Genomic DNA, 24,097 nt, shown 5'->3' with positions numbered 1-24,097 from the left:
AAACGCCGCTGCAGTGGAGAAAGTGTTAAAACAAATGGAGACTGGCAAACAGCTGATTGTAGGAAATTAGCCAGTAAGTTTTTCTTACTGGTTTTGTTTGTAAGTCTGGTAAGAGTATTTAAGGCCACCACAAGTCTACTTTATGAGAGCAAGGAGGGAGGAGTGAGTCTGTGGCTTTGGTCTAACTGCAGGAAACCAGGCGTTCTCTACCTGTGACAGAAAAAACACCTGTAGCCAAAATCTGGTCTTTGTTTCTCTGTATTTCTAAAGACCATAACTGCTTGAAATTCCTTTACTTTCACATTAAAATAAATAAATAAATAAGTGAAAATTATAAGAAAAAAAAGTAGGAGTATTTGTGAAATGAAACTACGGTTTCATTTTGACTGCAGTATATGACTGAGATTCTAAAGGGACTTCCAAATAAATGACCTCAGTTTTACAAACCAATGTGCCTGCTTGTACAAACCCACGCTTTTCCTGAGAAGGTCAAACAAAAAAGGGTTCTGTCAGACTGTTTGTGTGCACAGCTCCTATTGCTCCAGTACCTCTAACACACAGTGACCAGACATACGTATGGCCATGACCAGACTATAATCTGGGCAGCACTCACTAGCCCCATTTTCTATGTAGGGATGGATGTGCAGCTGCCCATTTTATGTCTAGTACAGTTAATTCTCTTCTTACTAGATGGTAGGGCGCTGCGCTCGGGTTCAGGATGGGAGTAACGCCGATAACACACCCGTGATTCAGCTCTTGCTGAGCAGCGCACACTGAAGCAAGCTTCCAGCTTCTCACACTGCTGTGCAGCGGGGGCTGGTGGGGCACACGGAACTGGGGCCACGTAGTGAGGATCGCTGACCCCAGCTTCCCAAAAGGATGTCTCACATGTCACGGCGCCATAACGGCAAATGGGAGCCGGCTGCGGGAGCTGCCCCTGCGCAGGGACCAGCTGGGCACGGGCCGGCACGCCAGAGCCCACGGCTGAAGGACAAGAAGCGCTGCAAGATGGCGTCTGAGGGCCGAGGCGCCGCAGCAGCACAGCGCCGAGTTCAACGCCAGCCCCGCGAGACGCAGCAACACGGAGACACGCGGCGCTCCGCGGACCGCACGGCGGAGCTGAAGGCCGGGCGGCACAGCGGCGCTAAGCAACAGACGACGGACGTGACGCGACCCGCGCAGCCGCTCCCCGCCATCACCGCCCCCTCCTACCGGCAGCCGCTCCGTGGGCACGCGCACGGATCACTTCCTTTCCTACCATAGAGTTGGAGCGGTGATAGCTAGAGTGTCCACGAGAACCCCGGAAGCGGCTGCGGCCGGGGTGGCCCTTCCCGAGCGCGGTTTGAGTCGGCTGGCGGCAAGATGGCGGAGTGAGTGACGCGGCGGCCGGGCGGCGGGGACGGGTCTGTGTCCCGGTCTGGGGCCTACAGCGGGGTCCCGCGGGGCGCTGAGGGAACGTGCCGCCCCCGGAAGGGGGTGGCCCCGAGCGGCACTGGGGCACGTGCGTCCCGGAGCCCCGGTGGTGGCGCAGCGCTTCGTAATCGCTGACTGTGTCATCTTGGCAGGTTTACCAACGCGAGCCATGAGGTCACCAACGTCACTCTGCGCACCACGCTGGCGGCTGCTGCCAAGATGGTGGTGCCCACAGCTGCCAAACCTATTCTTCCCGTTCAGACCGGAGTCCAGGCACAGCAGGAGGAGCAGTCCAGCGGCATGACCATTTTCTTTAGTCTTCTTGTGCTAGGTGAATGGTGAACTGGAAGTTGTGTAACCACTTAAGCATGCTCTACGTAGGAGAATGTAGGATGACTTTAAAAATCATACTGTCATGTCTCTCCACTGGTTTCTGTCAGTGAAATGGAGTACTGTGCAGTCACAGGGATGTAGAAAAGCTGGGGGTATACCTGTGTTTGATTAACTGCCCTGCCCAAACCCATGGAAAACTGAGGAGTGTTGCAGACCTTTTAATGTTGATCTCAAAGTGCAAACAAGATGTTAATTGGCTTTGTGTTTCCTAATCAAGTACATGGTGTATGTTCATCTATGGGAATGATGCTGTCAGAATGCTTTATGACGCTTGGATCTGTCTTTGAGGAGAGATTTCAGTTTTGATTACTTCTTGACTGTGCTCAGATACTTTGTTACGTAAGGTAATACACTGTGGGATTTACATGCTCATATGCTAAGGTCAGCATCTATTCCTTCTGTCTCCCAGGCTTCTAACATCCTTAAAGTGCACGGTTACCTGCAGATTGCCATAATTATGGTAAAGTTGTTATACATCTTTGGAAACATATGCACACACACACACAGGCATTCTGAATGGCAGATGCACACCCAAATTTTCTGCAGGCCTAGGCTGTCATCTTTCATTTCCTTAGTAGAATGTAGCTGTCCTACAGCCTGCTTAGAACAGTCTTGTAGTCAGAACTGTAACAAGAATGGAATTTTCACAGACAGTTAAGGTTCTGTTTTCTTTTGTGTGTATATATACTTGATTTCTCCTAAGTAAAGCTATGCTGAGAGAGCCCTCTCTTTGACAGACAGGTCATTGAGTCTTCAAAGTGATCATTCTTTCCTGTAGCAAGCAGGGGAAAAAAAACAACAACTGAAAACAGCTGTGGAATTGATATCAATGCAAAAACTTCTTCAAATCACTTTGGAGAACAGAAGTATAAATACCCTTTTTTTTTTTTTTTTTACTTTTTTTTTTTTTTTTTTTTTTTTTTTTTTTTTTTTCCTCCTACAAATTACTGTTATTAACTGCAGGGAAAAAAAAAAAAAAAGAAGAGGAAAGCATCTACCTATTTCCAAAGTATGTGTCTTCAAGGGAGGGTTAATCACAGAATTGTAGGGGTTGGAAGGGACCTCCAGAGATCATCGAGTCCAAACCCCCTGCCAAAGCAGGTTCCCTACACCAGGTCACACAGGCGTCCAAGTGGGACCTGAATATCTCCAGAGCAGGAGACTCCACAGCCCCCCCGGGAGTCCCAGTGCTCCGTCCGTCACCCTCACTGTAAAGAAGTTCTTGCACACATTCGTGCGTAACTTCCTATGCTCCAGCTTATGTCAATTTCCCCTTGTCCTGTCTCCACGTACCACTGAAAAGAGTCTGGCCTCGCCACCATGGCCCCCACACCTCAGATATTTATAGACCTGGATTAGATCCCCTCTCAGTCGTCTTTTCTCAAGGCTAAACTGACCCAGTTTGCTTAGCCTTTCTTCATAGGGGAGATGCTCCAGGCCCTTCACCATCTTTGTGGCCCTCTGCTGGACTCTTTCCAGGAGGTCCCTGTCTTTTTTGTACTGGGGAGCCCAGAGCTGGACAGAGTACTCCAGATGAGTAATGTTTTCCCCATGGTCAATGGCATATAGGAATTTCTGAGTATGTGCGCCTCATAGGTTTTAAAAGGGTTATTCATGGTAAAATTTTATTCCTAGGACTTAAGAACGGAGTTGTGATATTTTTATTTTTTTTACTGTGTTCCAGCCTGTTTATGTCCATGTGATAGCTTAGTGAATCTTAGAAGTGTCACCATCAGCGTAGATGAACTGCCTGAACAAAAAAGAAAATAGTATGAAAGCCTATTGCTCATAGTTTGTTGTTTGTTTGTTTTTTAATTCTCTTTCACAGCTATCTGCATCATATTGGTGCATTTACTGATAAAATACCGACTTCACTTTTTACCGGAAAGCGTAGCTGTTGTTTCTTTAGGTGAGTAACGGTGACATTTTTGTATTGGTTTTGTGTTAATTCAGGGGCAGTCAGTATGATATAACTGAATAATGTTCAACTGTGTGCCAGTTATCACCAGAAAAGTGGCAAAGTGAATGCAGTGAAGAAAACAACGAACTCAAGGAATTAAATTGATAAGGGGAAAACAAGAAATAAGCATGTGTACAAAGACTGGCACAGTAAAATGACACATGTGGGCATTATAGGAATGTCCTTACCTGGGCAGTTTGGCAACAACTTCCATTCTTGCCTCTGCAGGGTGGGAAAAGGCACTGCAGGACTCCATGGCAGCCACACCCTGGCCTTCTCTTTCAAATGCTATATTTGTTTTAGTTTCAGCAGGATTATATCTGTATATGTGATTTGATCTAGCTGGGGAGTGTAATTGTATACTGAAAACTTGTCCTGGGCTGCTAGATTATTTAGCTATCACTCTGCTCGATGCTTAACTATCCTTGTAGTACAGTGACAAGAACTCTGTGACATGAGGTGCCACTCTTAATGATGATCAAATGCTTGCCTAATCTGAGTTAAATTTGGAGCATTCCTAAGCCTGTGGTTTTATTTTATGATAGTTTCACTTCTATACTGTTACTTCTGACTTATGTGTAAATGAGGAAGATATTGGACCAAATACATTGATTACCTACTGAGCAGTTATTTTTTTGTCTTTCTCTTGAGCATTACTGCTGTAATTCTTGGTACCTTCTTCTGTCATATCTATTATCTGCATTTTCACACAATTTCACCATAGGAGGAAATAAGCTTTCATGTGCTTGTAAGAATCTTGCAGCTTCAGGGAGACAGGAATCTTCTGTCATCTTGCATGCTAGATTAATAAGATCTTAGAGCGGTGACTTAAAAGAGAAAATACATTTTACCCAAGGTATAACCCCATGAGTTCTAGTTAACTCTATTTAATGCAGATCCCGTCACATTGGATGCATATTAGAAGGTGTTTAAGGTTAAAGACTCGCAAGGTCATATTTGAATTTTAATATTTCTGTGCAGCAGAAATCTATCACAGTGTACTGTACACACATCTCATCTTTTTAGTAGCAGCATCCATTCAGACTTCATGTGTATTTATGCTTCCATCTGTACAGGAAGATCAGAGCTGCTACGGGTCATCCTAACTTCTTCATCTCCATAGAAACCACACAGTATTTTCATTCACTATTAATAAACTTCCACTCCTTACCTACTGCCGTAGGCAGGTGGGATGTTTTGCATGGTGCATCTTCCATTGTCTTGAAAGATTTCAGAAGGACTTTACTGTTTCTTCAGTATCATTTGTCTTTGTACAGAAGAGTTACAAGTGTTTGGTTTCTAGTCAGGTTAGTTACCATTATTATTAAAAAACCGAATCCAACTTTAAGCATCCCTCATTTAAAGTGCAGTGGTATATTGGTTGATCTTCCTGGTGTCGTTTTGGATTTTCCTTACTGTCATTTCCATTAGTCTGTTCTGAGCCAGCTACTGGGCAGTTCTGAGCTGGAATCTTAAGCCTAAGTTAGCATCACTGCTCCTGCTGAGGGTTGCAGAGTGCAGCAGAAGCACAGATGTTCTTTTTCTTTCTTGTTCTTGGCATCTGAGCATCAGGACAAGGATTCTGGCTGCACTGATATCTTCTGTGTTCCTGTCACTTCCAGCAAAAGCCTGTTCATGAAACAGCCAAGTTTTATTATTGAGGCTGTCACTGCTACTCAAGATTGGTAAGAAGGAGCATCAGTGCATCATCTGAATTTTCACATGGAAGCTGTATAAGAAACTTGCATAGTTTAGTTTTCAGTGTGACCCACAGTGTAGCTGTAGGCTGCCTCCCAAACTCAGCTAGATGCTACTTGCACATGCAATTCTACTATTTCAGGAGAATGTTATGTCCAGCTCCCGGACTAACTGATGTCCTGTGGGACTTAAGCCTTATTTATTTAGCTTATTAATTCAGTCATATTTAAACTACTGTCAGCTCTGCTGACAGGACATGGCATGTGTATAATCATTGGAATTGCCAGCTAATTGCTTGTCAGTGAACTTCTGTTACTGCTAATGATCTACACAGCTGTAGGAGCACAGCTTGAGTTTCAAGTATCCAATTTGCTAGCAGCACCAGAAGTGACGTATCCTATTTTGTAAATTAAACACATGTTCTCACATGGTTATCGAGGACTCATAAATATGACAACAGAGCAGATAAATAAGATGATAACAATTGTTTTTTCCAGCCATTGTTTAAGATGCTAAGAAGCTTGTGTTTTACAGTTTCTAGTGTTAGTGTATGTTAATCTCCTGGTGATTTGTCCTTCAGTTTTAATGTCTTCACAGGAATAATAAAGGTTGTTTGTAATACAGAACTTCCCGTACTGTTTTCTATGTAATGAGGTTTGGATTAACTCTTCCAGACTTAACTGTCCAGTTGACTCCTTGACAAAAGCACTGATCTTGCTGATTTACAGATGGAACCAGCTGAAAGAAAATTGTTTTCATTAAATAGCCTAGTGATAGCAGAGGAGTAGTTAGTTTGTAAAGATGCATGGGATAGGTTCTCAAGCTCATAGAATAGGTATAGGGATGCTCAACCCATAGCCTACAGACCGTGATTTGTCTACTCCCTGGAGCCTGGTTTCCCAAAGTTGCACTGGAGCTCTTCCCCTTCTGTAGAAGTGAGTTTAAATCTCCTTTCCTTTAAATCCCCTTCCTTTAAATCCAAAACACATTTTTATGTGAGATTTGTCAGTGCTGTTTCATAAAATACTGAGTTTGTTGGAAAATACACTTGAAATCTGTGCCTTTAAGTGTGTAAATCCTGGTTGATTTTGTTTTTGTTTTTTTGTTCCCCCCCCCAACTTGATAAGTAATGAAAGTACTTTCTGAGCTCAGAACTTGTGTTTAAATAGCATGCAAGTAGCTGTATCTGCATTCTGCCTTCCTTCAAAGAAGAACATACCTTTGAGCTCCTTCATTAAAGTTTTGCTCTTTTTTTCATATAAACTATTTCAATTAATAATTATTTCTGGGACCAATGCCTTCACATATTTTTGTATGAAACAAGGCTTACAGTTCATGACTTTGTGTGGACGATACATTCATCAGCAGCAATCCATGTGATGTTGTTTGTAAGACTGTTTGATAGTCACAGCATGAGATTAAAAAACGCGTATTACAGGAAAACAATATTTAAATCTTCTCAGATGCTTTTTACCTTTCATTCAGTTTGTTTCACTTATGTACCCCAACATTTGATTTTTAAACCTTCATTTTGTAAATAATGAAAATAATACAGAAACAAAGATCTGGAATCTGACTAAAGACAGATTCCTTCTGATTCCTTGAAAGCAAGTGTTGACAGGCTAAGAATTATTTTCTTAACTTCCAGAAGAGACCTTGTTAATTTGCAGTTTTGACTTACCTGTTCGAAAATGCATAGGGGAGAAAAGATCACAGTAGCCTCCAATCAATGTTTGTGGCACCCTTCATGAAATTATTCTATACTCAGGTTAGTATTTCCCCATATATGTAACTATTTGGGAAACAGTTCTGACAGTGTCTCTGCTCTGAATTTGTTGTCTATTACAATGTTGAAAAGTGCTATGATTTCCTTTAGATAAAATTCACTTCTGTAGAGAAGTCTTTGAGTTTGCTGAAGCTGGCTAATGCTGCAAATAGCATTAAAAGACATGAACGTGTGCTATTGCACAGAGATCAAACTAATAACTTCATTATTAGAGATTCTTAAGAAAGAAGGGGCACATTTTATTTTAATGTGTTTTGAGGAGTTAGCCCTGTTACCTTTGTAACAGTGAGCACAGCACTCTCAATAGGGATGTTCAGTATTTAGATATCCCAAGTGACGGTATTTTGTGTAGAGAAGTGATGTAGTTATGTAACATACCAGAAACTGATATCAGCCCCAAAAGTATTTTGTGCTTTAGGAATGAAAGACTTACTGCTGTATGTTTTGCCCTGTTTAAACTTTTAAAATCTTGTTGATTGAGTTAACAGGAACAGTGATATGTTTTGTGGTTATTTAAGAATGTTATCTTGTTTTTTTCCTAGGTATCCTTATGGGAGCTTTTATAAAAATCATAGAGGCTCAGAAGCTGGCCAACTGGAAGGTATATTTGAAGCAGTTAATTTTTAATTGAAGAACAGTCTTTACGTATTTAATATGACTGTTAGTAACATCAGTTTCTTTTTATGTCATTTCCAAAATTTAGTATTTTATGCTGTATTTGTAGTTTTTAAAATGATCGTGCAACTGAATGTTTCATCTTGCTATTCATGTGCTATGCTTTTTTTCTTTTTTTTCTTTTCCTCCAAAATAATCCTTTTATGGTACCAAATCTATTTCTGTCAGAGAAAAAAGAGGGTACTGCACATCTTGTATTATGGAACAAGTTATAATAGTAAAAAAAATCTGCAGTTCAGTTCTATATACTTAGTGGCTAGATGTAGTCCTTTTCATCTTTATGGAGTTAATTTTGGAGAACTTGGCTGGATAAAGCCTGGCGTACTCTAAGTTGATTTGAGTTGGCCCTGCTTGAAGTAGGGGCTGGATTATAGACCTCCAAAGCTCACTTCCATCCTGAATTGATGTGCAATGCTATGAGGACTTCCCTGCTTCTGTGTGCAGCTACAGGGGCTGGGAGCCAGGATCCTGGCAGTAGCCTCTCCAAGAGATATATACAGTGAAACAAGAGTTTTGCCACCTGTGGTTTATCCACAGCTTCAGTAAACATTCATTTAAGCGATTACTTGATTTAGGAGACACACTGTAATATTTCATTTTTACATGTTTACTCACTACAAACAATGGATGGTGCAGCAGCTAATGTTTTTTAATTCCTAATTTGTGTCAGCTAGATTTGGCTTAAAATAGAAAACCAGTTAAACATCCAGAAATGCAGCATTTTAAAATAACTTTGTTTTTATTAAAAAACACAATTTGAACGAGGTCACATAAATAGGAAGGGAAAAGGAAGCTCAAGGCGTGTGCTCTCCTTCAAATGCTGTTTCTACAAACACTACTACTGACATAGCAAGTGATTACCTAGTTATCTCTGATCAGATCTGTAGAGGCAATGGGTATGCTGCGGCTTGTTACTTGTTTCATCTGCTAAGTTAACAGGTCATAGATGGATGGCATTATAGTGAGCTAATTTAAACTACTTTCACTGTATAAAAGCTATATTAATATAGGCTGACATAATTTCAGATATAAAATCGTCTAACCAGCAGTTATTACCTTTTATATAGTTTGATTATTATTTTTGATCTGATATGGAAATAACTGCAGGCTATATCTCTGTAGAATTTGTATTGCAGATCATATCCCTGCCCTAAGAACTTTTTAATGCAGTTTTTTGCTATCATGGTTTATATAGTGAATGAGTTCTATTTTCTAAGTTCCCCAGAGGTGATTATCTCTGGTACATATATTAATGAGACTTAGAAGAAATGAGTGCTTCTTTTTTGAAAGCTAGTGTATTAACAGAATAATCAAATAGCTATTTAGCCGGGATTTAAACAACTAAACTGCTGCTTATAGAAGTGACAAGTTCTGCTGCATTCAGAACTGAGTGGACCAGGAGAAAACCTGATGGGTAGAGAGAGGCACTAAAGTCAATTGCCTTCTGTGCTTAGTCTGACAGCAGAAAGAAAAATCATGCCACTTTAGAAGTATAACTCCATAAAGCAGTATTAGCAAAGTGGTGAGGTGGATGACAGAGAATGAGATTACCAAAAATACCATCTTACTTCATGTTAGGTTTCATTTATATCATTCTGATGACAAAAAGGAACCATAGCAATAGTATCACTAAACTACAGGCATAAACTACATTTGTCAAGAAAAATCAAGCATCTGACTTTTAACAGTGCTATGCATCTTGAGCCAATTCACATGTATGTGTACTATGATGGTGGTCTTATTGTTCCTGTCTATTGATTCACTTTCTAATGAAACTGTACTTGTAATGTAACCACAAATTGTTAGCCAAGTGGTCACTGTTCTTTGACAGTCCTTAATGCGTTGAGAAGGTGGGGTAAAATGGAAATACTTTTTGAAAGTGCTGAGAAAGAAGCACATTTCCTTTGTCAGTAGTAGTCAGTTCTATGCACAGCTTATTTGGAAAGAGTAATTTAATACAAGCAATATAATGAGAAAGGTTAATGCAATTTTCATTTTCCAAAAGTTTTGTTTTGTTGTGTTTTCGTGTGTTTTTGTGTTTTTTTAATACTATCCTATTATGAAGATTCGATATTATTTTAATAATCGTGATATCCTTCAAATTATGCTTTGTTTTTGTTTTGCAGGAAGAAGAAATGTTTCGTCCAAATATGTTTTTTTTGCTTTTGCTTCCACCTATTATATTTGAATCTGGATATTCATTGCACAAGGTAGGCCCTTGACAGACACTTACATGTTTAAGTCTTGTTTGGAGCAGATTCTGCTTTCAGTTATCATAGTGAAATTTAGAACAATTGCACCCAATTCTACCATATTCATTGTCAGGCAACTGAGAATGCAAATTTTAAGCTTCTTTGACCCAGAATGCAAAGAACGTTAAATGAATGTTTACAAGGTGACAGGCATTGCACAGAAGTTGTTCTCCGTGGTTGAAGAGGTTTCTTACCTCACTGGGCTGTGTAAGGGCTCACGTGAAGAAGGAACACTGGGAAGGAGAGGGATCAGAAATGGAAAGGTTGGGGTTGCTCCATATGTAAAGAAGGGAGGAAGTGAAAATGTTCTCACTCTGCCTGTGAAGCTGTATTTCCATGAATGTTTCTCATGGTGCAAGTTCTGGCAAAAACAGCTCTCAGCCGCCTTGTGTGCTGTATTTCTATTTAAATTGTACTGCAGAAAAGGGAGAAAACTGTGGGTGATAGTAATGATGTGAATTGCTACTGTCACTGAAGATGTTTCTCATTCAGAACTGCAAACTAAGAAGTGGACTAGCTATTGGGTTGTTTAAAAGCCTTTTTCACATGCCCTTTCTACAACAGAAGAATTAATTTTCATCTCTGTCAAGTGGGTGGTGTCTACCAGTGCTTGTGAATATTCAACTAGTCATCTAGGATTTGGTTTGTTGTTCCACTGCCACACAGAGGTGGTGCCCAGGGTACCAGAGGTTGTCCTTGAAATAGCAGGTAGTGTGCATATATGCCCTGTCCTGGGGTAGCTAGAGCCAAACTAGTGAAGTTTTGTCATCTCTGAAACCCAGCTGTCAATCAGAATTTGATTTACACACAAACATGAAACACGACTTTGCCTCAGTTCATTTTCACTAATTTATTTCCTGTTACTGTGTTCCAGGGTAATTTTTTTCAGAACATAGGCTCCATCACACTATTTTCTGTATTTGGCACTGCAATATCAGCTTTCGTAGTAGGTGGAGGAATTTATTTCCTGGGCCAGGTAAGAATAACTACTGTGAAGTGCTTATATTTATCCAGCTTACTTAATGAAAGTCAATTTTTCATGGACAGACAGACACAGTGAAAGTAAATTCTTGGATCATGAAGTCCATTTCTCTGCTATCATGCTAACACAGAGGCACTGTTACATAATCCCTTATATTTTTCATGTTAGATGGAATTAAGATTTGAACTGAGTTTTACTTTTTTTAAATTACTTAATCTTCCCATTAGAAGGCTGTACCAGAACCTGCCTTCTCTAACAGTCAACTTCTAATTTCCACTGTTAAGCTTATTTGTTCTTATGTTGACAGCTTTCTGTAGCTTCTCTGCTTTGGTATTTCTTTCATTAGCTACAGGCATAGATGATATGTATTCTCTGAGACTTCATTCAGTTAAGCCAAATAGTCCTTGCTTTTATCTTTGCCTCACACACTTCCATTCTTGTGGATGCCTTAGTTACTGTATTTACTTGTATCTGTTCCTGTTTCATCTGGCCTTTCCCAATTGAGTGACCAGAATTGTAACAGGGTAGTGTTAGGTAACATAATTATTGTAATTTATGAGTAGTATTTGTGATGTGATTAGTTGTTTGTTTGGTGTTTTTTCTTAAAGAAATGAGCTTAAGATTTGATTAAAACTTGTAGAAATAGCAGCAAAAGCCAGTTGATTGTGATTTTTTTTTTTCTGTATTTTGCCTATTCTTTCAGGCTGATGTAATTTATAAACTCAACATGACAGACAGGTAAGCTCTTGGAGAAATGGTGCAGTACGTGAAATGAAGCACTCATCAAGATAATGCTGTACAGAGAAAATATACTATAGTGGGTCAGCTCTTCCAGTTCAGTTTGGATTGCTTATATTCAATATTGTGTATTACGCCAACAAATAGATAAGATACCTCTAAATTCTATTCTGACACTCTTATTTCCAAATAGTATCCTTATGCTCAGTGAATTTTCCATCTAGGAAACATACTGTTTTTTAACTAATCCTTAAAGTGAAAATATGTAAACTTTGATTAGTTGCCATGATTAATAGTATATGAAAAAGGAACTTCCATGTCCAGACAGGGTCTCAAAGGAGATAATGAGGTTTTCAGTATCGATAGTATAGATTTGTCAAGAAGTTGGCAAAAAAGAATCTATTCAGGTTCATACCTCCCTACAGCTAATTGGAGTTCATTCCTGTATTAATTGCTTATTTTGTTCCTGTATTTATTGTTAAGCCAAGTACAAGAGTTTTAAGTCAAATGGCAAGCAGGAAATGAGAGAAGTAAAACATGCACAAACAGAAACCTTCATTATTGATACCAGCATTTGATATTTATACAGCTAAGCAGTCCCATTGCCTCTCCGTTGTCTATCTTGTAGCTGTCCCACTTAGACGTTGCTTTTTAACACTCCTAAGCAGATTAATGCTATGCATATGTGATATATGGTTTAGGCAGTGTCTTGTTTTTTCTAGCTTCATTGTAGTAAGGCATTGGTACTTGTTGAGAGCTGGGAGTTATGTACTTTTCAAACTTCTCTTTCACCTGGGCAACAAAAATAACCTCTTTTGTTACAAGTTCTTTTTCAGCAGAAGAGAGCATGACTTTTCACTATGTGTAAACTCTGAGACATATTTCATACTAACTGTTAATGTAAGCTTATTAGATATATATTTTTCTTTCATCTACTTTTCTTTTTTGTTGTTTTATATTCTCCCAGTTTTGCATTTGGCTCTTTAATATCTGCGGTTGATCCTGTGGCTACCATTGCAATTTTCAATGCCCTCAACGTGGATCCTGTACTTAACATGCTGGTTTTTGGAGAAAGCATTCTCAATGATGCAGTCTCTATCGTCTTGACCAAGTGGGTGCATTTTCAAATGTGCTACGGCTGTATGGAAACAGCAGCCACTCTTGTTTCTTTTAATTGGGTATTGAGATATATGGGAATTATTCCGTCTGTTTTTGGAACAAATAATGGGTTTTTGGTATAATGCTGATTATGTTTATTTAGTTATTTATTTATTATTGCTAAGAGAGATCTGTAATGCAAACTGCATAGGCAGAAGAAAACAAATGGTTGTCTTTTTGCAACTCCCTCAGTGCCTCATCAAATTGACACCAGTTAACTGTTTTTAACTGCAAGTTTATCAGCTATCTTTCTATCTTAGGATCTTGCCAACAGAAAACCAACGTGGGTCCTTTCAGGCTTGCACAAAAATATGAACCTTGCCAAATTTTTGGCTGTATCTCCTTTATCACTGGCATTTACCCAGAATCACATTTCAATCTGTAGTCTTACAGTAACATCTGTGCAGTAGGCACTTAGTTTTACAGAGAAGGAGGGGATTGGTTTATGCTTTACCTGTGTTGGTGGCACTCAGAGAGTTGTGATCAGCAGCTCAGTGTCCAAATAGAGACTGGTGGTGGGACTGGTGCTATTTAATGTCTTTGTAGATGACATGGACAGTGGGCTCAAGTGCACCCTCAGTAAGTTTGCAGATGATGCCAAGCTGAGTAGTGTGGCTGACATGCCAGAGGGAAGGGATGCCATCTAGAGGATCCTGGATGAGCTTGAGAGGTGTGCCCACACCAACCTCCTGAAGTTGTACAAGGCTAAGAGCATGGTCCCACACCTGGGTCAGGGCAATCCAAAGCACAAATACAGGCTGGGCAGAGAATGGCTTTAGAGCAGCCCTGAAGAGAGGGATTTTGGAGTCTCAGATGATGAAAGACTGAGCATGAGTCAGCAATGTGCACTTGCAACCCAGAAAGCCAACTGTATCCTGAGTTGCAGGATACAACTCTTCATTAAGAGAAGCATGACCACCAGATCAAGGGAGGTGATTCTGCCCCTCAACTCTTGTGAGTCCCCATCTTGAGTACTGCATCCAGTTCTGGAGCCCCCAACGTAAGAAGGGTATTGAGTATTTGAAGAGGGTCCAGAGGAGGGCCACAGAGATGATCGCAGGGCTGGAGCACCTCTCCTACAGGGACAGGCTGAGAGAGTTGGGGCTCTTCAGCCTGGGAAAGAGAAGGTTCTGAAGAGACCTTATAGTGGCCTTACAGTGCCTGAAGGGGCCTCCGGAAAAGCTGGGGATGGACTTTCTATAAGGGCAGGTAGTGACAGGAATGAACTAATAGCTTTAAATGTGGCCATGGTCTTTCTGTGGAAGACCATCAAGACTAAGAGCAGTCAAATGGAACATCAGTTAGAAACTACGTCTTTTTATTTTATGAAAATCTATGAAATGTATTCCTGAAATTCAAAGACATTTCATTTCCTTCCTCATAAGAGGTTCTTTGTTTTCCTCCAGTGACCTTCTTGACTCTTATTCACACCTTAGTATTTGATGTGGGATCTCCTTGCTTGTTTGTTGTTCTCTGATCACATGATCTGTCTTTCCTCTTTCATGCTCAGAGCTTTTACCATGGTAAAATAGAAAACTGCTTTGTAATATTGGCACTGTCAGAGCCTATTTACACCAATCTGAGAATTCTTTAGGAGAACAATTTTAGATTTCCAGATTGTTAGCAGAAGGAGCTTTCCCTTTAGGGATTACAATAAGATTTGATGTAACAACTTTTGGCGTTCCTTTTGCTATATGTATCACAGTAAAAGCCTTCTAAGAGTGGTAGCAACAAAGAATGAAGCCTTTTTTTGTTGTTCCCAAAAGCTGTTTGGCTTTTTTGAGTCAAGGCTTACAACTACTTCATTTATATTGTTATTTTTTATTATATCCAGTACTGCAGAAGGTTTGACAAGAGAAAACATGTCAGATGTAAGCGGATGGCAAACTTTTCTACAGGCGCTGGGATACTTTCTTAAGATGTTCTTTGGCTCTGCAGCACTTGGAACGCTTACTGGCCTTATTTCTGCATTAATATCCTTTTTTAACACATATAAATTGATTATCTCCAACATTCAAATAGTATTTCCTCTCCCATATTCTCCCGCATTCCTTAGGGGATATTTCTTAATAAAGACCATTATGTTGGTTGAGGACTTCTCATGTTCACTGTATTCTTACATTATTGAGCATGGGTATACATTAAGAAGTTGCATTAGATTATTTTTTTTATGAACATAATTAAGGTCGGAAATGCTGTATGGTAGCTTATATTATGTGCAGCGGAGTGTGATAAAATGTGGTCGTTGTTTTGTAAATTCAAACTAAATTAATTCAGTTTCACTATTGACACAAACGTGGCTCCTTGTTTACATATGTCGAACAGTTAGTTAAAAATTGAAAAATGTGTCTTTTCCCAATGGCTTTTGAGACAGACCAGCTCATTTGTCTGAATGTGTTCAGTTAGCTGAAGATGGATACTGTGCCATTTGGTTTCGTGTTGAGTTTTATTTTGCCCTTTCCATTTGCATGAACTGGTTTCTAAATAACCCAGCAGCTTCTCTGCTGAGATAAGGAAGGATGTTTGTTTAAGTTGGGCACTCCTGTTGAGAGCTTGCTTTAATGTTAACACTGCATTCACTGTAGGTAATTTTTTGTTCTAGGCTTGTGCAGCAGCTGCTCATGTCATCTGGAACATACAGTTAAGCACTTTGTAAATAACAAGAACAGAGTATCTGATTAAGCACAAACATGTTTCTTCTTTTGGTTCATTAGCCTGACTCTGTGAAGTTTTAAATTACTCCATATATCACAACAAAAGAGGACAATAGATGCTTAATATTTCCTTCATTTATATGGAAATGATACCAAGACAAAAGAAAAAGCAGCTCATTTGCCCTATTACAGGTTTTGTGCTTCAGAATATTAGCTTTTCCTCAAATGTGCCAAATTTCAATATAGCAAAAGAAATGTCTTAGTAGTTGCCAGCAAGTAAGCACAACTGAAGGTTGTTGTTGGTTCACATCCATGTCACAGGTGTATTAGCCTCTAAATTTTTGTGCAGATTAACATGAAGCCAAATTTGCAGCCCTAGACTAATGTCCACACTTATGATTTACAAATGTAAAGTTTTTAAAATAACAACAGGATGTTGTGTGTTTTGTTTTTTAAAAAAGCAAATAAACCAACCTACTATTTTGTTTTATAACTCTGCTTTTCAGAAAGCCTTTACTACTTAACAGTTCTCTGTAGAGAATTTACAGTAGTTTTGAAGAAATTTCAAAGACTGAATGCATAGAGAAAGATCCCCTCTGCATGTTTGGCGTGCTGCTGCCAGTACTGTATATACTATATACAAGGTAGCAGACTTGCTGGCTTTGTTAGCTGTTCAGCAGATAAGTACATTAAGCACCCCACTGTTTTGTAATGGAATGATATAAATTTAAAATCTTGCCTTTTCCGTAACATTTTTGTATGCACGTGCTAAAGCACATTGATTTAAGAAAGACACCATCTCTGGAGTTTGGGATGATGATTATCTTTGCTTATCTTCCTTACGGACTTGCAGAAGGTATCTCACTCTCAGGTGAGTAGCAAAGCAGTTATTTGCAAATTTCTCTGATAAGTTTGAGTATTTGTTATTTGTGTCTAAGAGGGCCTCTGTTTTGTTCTTTATTTTGTTTTTGTTTTCTCCTTTAACCTGTGCTCTTACTTTTGACCTTGTCTTACTTTAGGGAAATATTTTTTTATTAAATGTTACAGACACATAGAAAAAATAATTGAAGTTTTCTCAAGCATTAACTATCCAACATAAATACTAGTATTCTCTCCAGTTATCTCTGCCTACTGTAGAAGAAAGATTTCAGCTGCATGCTGCAGAGTGTGGCTGCATTAGCTAACCTAGTTAACGTCCAACCTACTGTGCTGTAGCTGTCTTTCTGCACATCCTTCTGTGCTGTTTTTTAATTCTGCTGAGAGCAACCAATGAGTATTACAGGTGTATATATATATATATACATATCTGAACACATGGCAGAACTTTGAGGGCCAGGAGAGTGTAGTAGTAGTATAGAGTGTAAGCATACACCATACTTGCAGTTTACAAATAAATCTGTGTTTGATTACTGCATTTTATTTACAGGTATCATGGCAATCCTATTCTCTGGCATCGTGATGTCCCACTACACACACCATAACCTCTCCCCTGTTACACAGATATTAATGCAGCAGACGCTTAGAACTGTTGCTTTCATGTGTGGTACGTGCTATCTCTGCTATATCTAATGTATCTAATATAGTATTGTCTGATTCATGTTCCTCTGCAAAAGGACTTCTTTTTTTCTGCATTGTAAAGTCATCAGGAAATATTTATTTTCTGCACCATATATAGTAACTTATAATGGGAATACAGAAGCTTTTATTCATGTATTTTTATTGTGTATTTAAAATGCAACTTCTCTTTTTCAGAAACGTGTGTTTTTGCATTTCTTGGCCTGTCAATTTTTAGTTTTCCTCACAAGTTTGAGATGTCCTTCGTCATCTGGTGCATAGTAGGTATTTCTTTCAAAAAATGTTTAACTATTTTTCTGTGCTGTTTGTGGAGAAAAATAAAACCTTGCACTTAAAATATTTTAAGCTATTTGTTAGATTATATATATATATGGGTTTTTGTTTGTTTGTTTGTTTGTTTTATAAAATATACTGTTGTATGTATTGCTCAAAGTTAATTCTTACTGATAGCATGAAGTTACTCTTTCTGTTCTTAGTGCTGTGGTGTATGTATACATCAACCTGATTTAAGGGATTCCAGTTTACTGTTATTTTGAGACGCTAATAAGGAGAAGAACCTTGCTTATTTTGATTTATTAAAATAATCTCAGAAGTCATTTCCCTCAGAAAAACAATCCTGAGTTTCTATGCATTTTTACCACATTTGTGTGAATTTAGCCCACATGTTACTTTCTCAAAACTTTGTTACTGCCCATTTTTTGACTCTGTTCTCAGTTCCTTCATTTGTATTTAGAGTAGCTTTTGTTTCACTTGGAACTTACCTACATATTTTGCTACTGTAATTATTTAACTGAAACATGAAAAATGCATTCTCTGTGCAGATTGGAAAGAGGGAAATTTCTAGTCACATACATCAATGCACACTAGTTTGTTTTAGCCCATGGTCCACGGAAAGAATTGTTTTCTACAATCTACAGATAATTTTATCAACGTGGAGAGCGGCTCTCACTGCATTACACATGTGTACCCAGCTTCCTTACCTAATATATATCTAAGGTGTGACACTTCCTTCTAGCATTGACCTCACAGCTGTAATGCAAATTGAATAATTTGGGGGTGATTCATAAAGGAAAACAGCAGAGGCCTTCAAGAATCCTGCTGACTAATTCTAGTATATTTACCTTGTCAAGGTATGTTTGTTGTGGAGCTTACTAAGAAACACCATTGTGAGTAACTGTTTTTCTGAGTTAATTTTCACTGCATTCATTGATTATCTGTCATTAAAGTAATAGTACTTTTTTATTGCTTAGATTTGTGGTGTATTTTACAGCCATATCCAATAAAGTGCTAAGGAACTGAATTGCATGCTATTGTTTGGCTTCTGGCCTTTTTCTCTGAGGAACTGCTCCATGGGAGGCAATGGAAGCATTGCTTTGGCTGTGAGCAGCTGTGCCAAAAGAACAATTAAAGGAGCTAAACTGAAGGAAACGTACCCAAAATAATTATTGGTCTCCCTGGAATGTCTTCTGGGTTTCATTTATTTATCAGAAGTAAAATAGAGTCTGGCCAGTGACAAGTCTGATTTAAATTCAGTTAAGTAGACAGAATGCTTAAACTAACTGATGCTGACTTTGTTTGTTTGTTTGTTTGTTGTTGATTTAGCAGCACACCTATTTATGAGCCTTACGGGTGGAAAGGGTGTATTCTGTTAGCTGGTACAAGCTAAACGCATTGCAATTTGGGTTTATGTGACCATAACACATCAAGTGGTCTTTTGTTTTGTTTTGTTTTTTTTCAGGTACTTGTTCTGTTTGGTAGAGCAGTGAATATTTTCCCCCTTTCCTACCTACTCAACTTCTTCCGTGATCATAAAATCACCCCTAAGATGATGTTTATCATGTGGTTTAGTGGTAAGTCACAACTCAAACTATGAAGGGAACTGGGAAAAAATGTTTTCTTTTTTTCTTGTGTGGGCTGTTTTGGGCAGAACTGGATTTCCATCCAGGGAAAAAGGAACATTTGCGCTGTTCTCAAACCCAGGTGCAACTGATACATTCTCTTTACCTTTTGTTTTAGACAGCAATGCAGTATAGATCTCAACTAAAACTTTTTTTCAAATAGTCTAGTTTTCTAAAGATCAAACAGCTCAGTTTGAAATCAGTATCTCTGATTCATTTTAAGATGATAACCAAATAATAAATAAATGAGCACAGTATAGGATCATAAAAATATTGAAAGTGGAGGATTCCTGTTAGCAGAGTGCTAAGGACCAGCACTGGTGCTGAGTCACACTTCACTGATTCATTCTTCTCTCTGCAGGTTTACGTGGCGCAATTCCTTATGCGCTCAGCCTTCATTTGGGCTTGGAACCAATAGAAAAGCGTCAGCTCATTGGGACAACTACAATCATCATAGTGCTGTTCACAGTTTTGCTGCTGGGAGGAGGAACTATGCCCCTTATCAGACTGATTGACATTGAAGACTCTAAAGCACGCAAGAGGAACAAAAAAGACATTAACCTTAGCAAGACAGAGAAAATGGTATGTTGTTGTTTTATTCAGATATATCCTTTCATTTTCAAAGAAGACTAGTGTGGTATTTTTTCACTAAAATGTGAAACAAAATTAATGGAAACACGGTTTAAAAAAAAAAAAAGAGCATTTTAAAGTATCTCAAAAAGAGCTTGGTTAGCATGGACAAAAGTAACTGCTTTGACAAAGGGGTGAGAAGCTTTGTCTCTTAATTCATTCTAATTATAAATGAACCTATACACATTAAAGTAACCTTAAAACATAAGGCAGATGTTACAGGATAGATTGAGTCAGAAACAGACAGAAAGTAGCTAGTATACTGTGAGTCAAGAATTAATAATAGAAGGCAGATGGGAATTATTTTGAAAAAGTGAAAGCAGAGGCCTCAAGAAGGTGATAACAGCAGCATCACTGACTGGATTTTATTTTAAAGCAGATTCTGGCTTTAAAATAATCAGAAATGCTGAAGAAAACTAACGTCCAGTCTGAAAACTTGTCTGCTAAAGTCAGGAGTACATGAAGTACCATGGAGCATTTTCCTCTTTTGGTTCCAAACCGTAAAACAATGCATGCAGAGAATTGTTCTGTGGATCTGAAAAACAACTTCTCTTGGGATGAGGCTTTATAAAGTTCACAGTCTTCAAAATTAGCTTACTCTGTCTATGGAAGTAGGTGTGTATAGAAAGTGCAGGTAATGTGGTGTGCTCTAATATAAGGCTTTCTTTTTTTTCCAGTGAGATGATGACACAAAAGCATTGTTTGCTATATATACTCATTGCCTAGATTATAAGAGAAAGCTAGCACACTAGAAATCCCTTCTTAGCAATTACAACAATACAGAACTATGGAGTATTTTTAAGCCTTTTGGCATACAAAAAGAGGGTAAGTGACTCTGGGAATCAACAACTGGACAGATTCATGCAGCTGTAAGCCCTCATAGACTGAGGTGATTATTTCCATTTTGTTCTGGCATGGGAATTGTGAAAAGGGAGACAGCAGAAGGGGGTGAATCAAGTGGGAGGAAATAACTACCTTTTTTCTCAGGTTATTGCAATATCTCTGATATTTCTAGGGGAATACCATAGAATCCGAGCATTTATCAGAGCTCACAGAGGAGGAATATGAAGCCCAGTACATAAAACGCCAGGACCTCAAAGGGTTTATGTGGCTTGATGCTAAGTATTTGAATCCTTTCTTCACCAGAAGACTCACACAAGAAGTAAGTCTTTCTTGTTTTCTTGAAGAAAAACTGTGGTAGAGATGGCTCTCATTTCTCTCTGTACTATTCAAGGGTCATAGCCTATACTTCTGCACAAGGGGTAGTAAGCCATTTAATGCCTTACTCGTGAATATGTGGAGCAGCTGTAATTAAAAGCTGTGCTGTAAAATTGCTGGATGGATTAAATGGAATTTTCTCCTGAGCACAGTTTCTCACTTGGAATTACGGACAAAGATTGCAACCTTCATTTTTCTAGGTTTCTTCACTATGAGGTGAAGAGTCTGAAGCAGTAAATGCAAAATGACACCTGGTTGAACACGTAGCTTAGCACTGGGTAGCTCTGAGAGGTGTGAATACTATCCCATCTCCACTCCAGGCCTCAGAAGCCTAATATTCCTTAGCTACAGAATTCACTTTTTTTTTTCCCCTCTCTAATTTGAATTAAGCATTTTTGCTGTGAAATGAAGATGTTAAATATGAATATTCCATTTTCCTAGTCTGCTCAAACATATAATTTTTCTGATATTTTGCTTTCAAAAGAACACTTCAAGCGCTCTTCCACAAAAGCCAAAGGGTTTTAATTTTTTTTTTTCCTTTTGCAAAACAAGGAATGAATCAGGAAATCAAGGAATGGCATTTGGTTTGTAATTGGTAGCCAAAAACACAGGCTGCCACCAAGACTGCAATCAAATGGTAGAAAAGTGTGAATTGCCAAAGCAGGTCGCGAGCTTCCTGCTGTCTCTGCGAACATGTTGAGAGGAGTGAGATTCAAAAACATGCCTTCTATGTGATTGCTGAAATCCATAGAGGAAGACTGTGTAGAAAACAAAGGAAAATCTCTCTCAAAAGTATAATCCCTGGAAGTAATTGATGGCTGAGGAAGCATTCGACATGTTTTGTACACTTAGAGACCAGAAGCAGATTATTTCATGAGGAGTACACTTAACTCATAATTCTGTTCTGCTCTTTGACAAATAAGTTGTGTTGTAGCTCAGTGACGGTGTTTTCTTGTGCCTTAGGACTTGCATCATGGGCGCATACAGATGAAAACTCTTACAAACAAATGGTACGAAGAGGTACGACAAGGACCCTCAGGCTCTGAAGATGATGAGCAAGAGCTGCTATAGCATACTGGGGAAGGAGCACAGGGAGTTTATCATTAAATTCACTTTCTGAAGTCTGAGTAGCAAGAGCAAAACTGCACAAAAGCTTCTGATTTTGGGCATGTCTTGTGCTATATGTTTAAACATCAAAAAGCTGATCTACTTTGCTTGTTATTACTAGCCAGTGACTGAGCCCCTTAAATGTCAGACTCTAGACTGAATGAAGAACTTTTTGGATTTTACATCACAGCAAATTTAATGCAGCCCATGACAAAAGTGTAAACATCTGCCATGAAATAGTAATGTTGTTCAATGTGGGTCCTACTATAAAGCCTGCTGTGAATGTCTGAAGTACAGAGACATGGTATGATGGCAAAATAGGTTGAGTTGCAGCTTGGTTTTTTTGTTTGTTTGTTTTTCTTTTAAAATATGTACCGATTCACATGGAGAAGCTGACAGCTTAAACTATGAATTTGTTCCAGCACTAGTAAGGGAATCTGGCTGGAATAAATCCACGATTTATGAGACTTACAGAATCAAAGAATGATTTGGGTTGGAAAGAGACCTTAGAGATCTTCCAGTTCCAACCTCCCTTGTCTCAGAAGCATAGAAGGCCACAGACTTGCACATTTAGAATCCAGAGAATATCATTACCTTGACAAATAGCAGATGCTGCACACAAAGAAGAACCTCTTAATACTTCCATATTTTTGTCATATAAAATTGTCTTGATATCTATTTAATGGGATGTTTTATTTTTATATTCTGAGATGTCATGATCGGTACTGTGGATTAGACATGACTTACAAGAGGTGTGGGATGGTATGACGTTAAAACTGCAATTTCAAATGCAGTTCTGTAACACTTTTTTATTTTGCTAGAGGCAGTTGCACTTGGTTTTCTCTAGTTGGTAGCTGCTCCTTGCTAGCACAGACTTCAAGTCTAAGAAAGCAACAGCTTTTCTTTTGCCTAAATTCAAGAAGGGTTCCTAACACTCCAGGACTCACTAGCAGACTTCTTGAATTCTAGTGGAATCAAAAGCAACATTTTTGCCATCATTAGTTTAATGAATTAAGTGTGTACATGGGGAAGGAGTCTACAGAAATCTAATGTAGATATGAAAGGTTTAATATTGAACATCCCTGAAGCATCCTTAGTTGGGAAGTGCCAAACAGTTTCCAGTGGGATGTCCTTTTAGTATGATTTTTCTCTTCTGCTAATGCTGTTTCTTAAGCAGTATTTCAGTTTTTCTACTTTGTGTCTGGTTGCTCAAATTACATACACCTGAACAGGCAGCAAGGTTTGTTGTGTTGGCCATGTTTACAACACAGTACTTTGCTGCAAAGGCTGATCTGAACTCATTAGTTATTTACACAATCACTGTTGAAATGTGAAACTGTAGTTCTACATGTAAATCTGACATGCAAGTGCACATGTTTGTTTCTAAAAGCAAGAGTCATTTTTGGTCTGCTTTTGTTACTGTTTCTGTTTGTTTGTTGTTGTTGTTGTTTTTTAAATCAACTGCTTACCAGCTGGGAAAATTAAAGACTATTTGGAATCCTAAACCTGTGCTGTATAACATATACATGTTATACATGACCTGCTTTTCCTTATTATCACTGTTATTTTGAAGAACTGTGCTCACCGTAGAGCTGGAAAACACACTGGGTGAGGTCTGAATGAGACACAAAATCAGCTTTTGGTATTGACCAGAAAGGAATTAATGCTCAGTTTTCTCTTTAGAAGAGGATCTGTATTTTTCCTTCATCTTTCCAGATGACAGATTTAATTATGTTTCAGTTACCCATCAGAATCAAAATGGAGAGATCAAGGAAGGTGCACAAATCCAAGACACAGTGCTGTGAAGGGTGTGAATGTGTGTTCAGGTTCTGCATTATGTTTGTTCAGTGCAAGGAGGACTGTCAAAAATTCTGCTCAGAGAGAATCTCTGTGCTGTCAGTGCTAGCGGACTGAAGCTGCCAACTTTTGAGGCTCGTTTGTCTGCTGGAGGCAATCATGT

General features: G+C 38.9%; 2 protein-coding genes across 4 annotated transcripts in view; one reads left to right on the top strand and one right to left on the bottom strand.

Annotated features, from left to right (window-relative positions):
- Positions 1–1,290, bottom strand: part of B4GALT5 (beta-1,4-galactosyltransferase 5) — a 40,731-nt gene extending 39,441 nt beyond the window's left edge. Inside the window, exon 1 of the mRNA XM_072349873.1 lies at positions 1,213–1,290. Coding sequence (XP_072205974.1) covers positions 1,213–1,261 — 49 coding nt within the window. The 5' untranslated portion in view covers positions 1,262–1,290. The remainder of the gene's footprint in view (positions 1–1,212) is intronic.
- SLC9A8 (solute carrier family 9 member A8) lies at positions 1,235–23,639 on the top strand. Of its 3 annotated transcripts, none has more exons than XM_072349869.1 (16): positions 1,235–1,370; positions 1,566–1,744; positions 3,635–3,715; positions 7,793–7,851; positions 10,052–10,135; positions 11,052–11,153; positions 11,863–11,897; positions 12,865–13,008; positions 14,890–15,028; positions 16,475–16,580; positions 17,136–17,252; positions 17,462–17,544; positions 19,023–19,134; positions 19,544–19,764; positions 20,828–20,974; positions 21,994–23,639. In XM_072349869.1, exons 1-16 carry the CDS (start codon positions 1,363–1,365, stop codon positions 22,099–22,101), a joined length of 1,725 nt encoding a protein of 574 aa, XP_072205970.1. In that variant the 5' UTR covers positions 1,235–1,362; the 3' UTR covers positions 22,102–23,639. The 3 variants fall into 3 exon arrangements, with proteins under 3 accessions (XP_072205970.1, XP_072205971.1, XP_072205973.1); XM_072349870.1 differs by having other exon boundaries at positions 1,337–1,403; XM_072349872.1 differs by lacking the exons at positions 1,235–1,370; positions 1,566–1,744 and adding an exon at positions 2,091–2,150.
- The last annotated feature ends 458 nt before the right edge of the window (positions 23,640–24,097 follow it).

Source organism: Excalfactoria chinensis, chromosome 15 (assembly GCF_039878825.1).
Source record: "Excalfactoria chinensis isolate bCotChi1 chromosome 15, bCotChi1.hap2, whole genome shotgun sequence".
Taxonomy (NCBI): Eukaryota; Metazoa; Chordata; class Aves; order Galliformes; family Phasianidae; genus Excalfactoria; species Excalfactoria chinensis.
Note: the sequence above shows the minus strand (reverse complement) of the source record. Positions and strands in the feature narration are given on the sequence as shown.

Bases quoted from the DNA above. Each gene is read 5' to 3' on its own strand.
- SLC9A8 (XM_072349869.1), top strand. The intron at 15,029-16,474 runs ATATCCTTTTTT...TTTTGTATGCAC, and splicing joins CTGGCCTTATTTCTGCATTA to GTGCTAAAGCACATTGATTT. The intron at 20,975-21,993 runs GTAAGTCTTTCT...CTTGTGCCTTAG, and splicing joins CCAGAAGACTCACACAAGAA to GACTTGCATCATGGGCGCAT.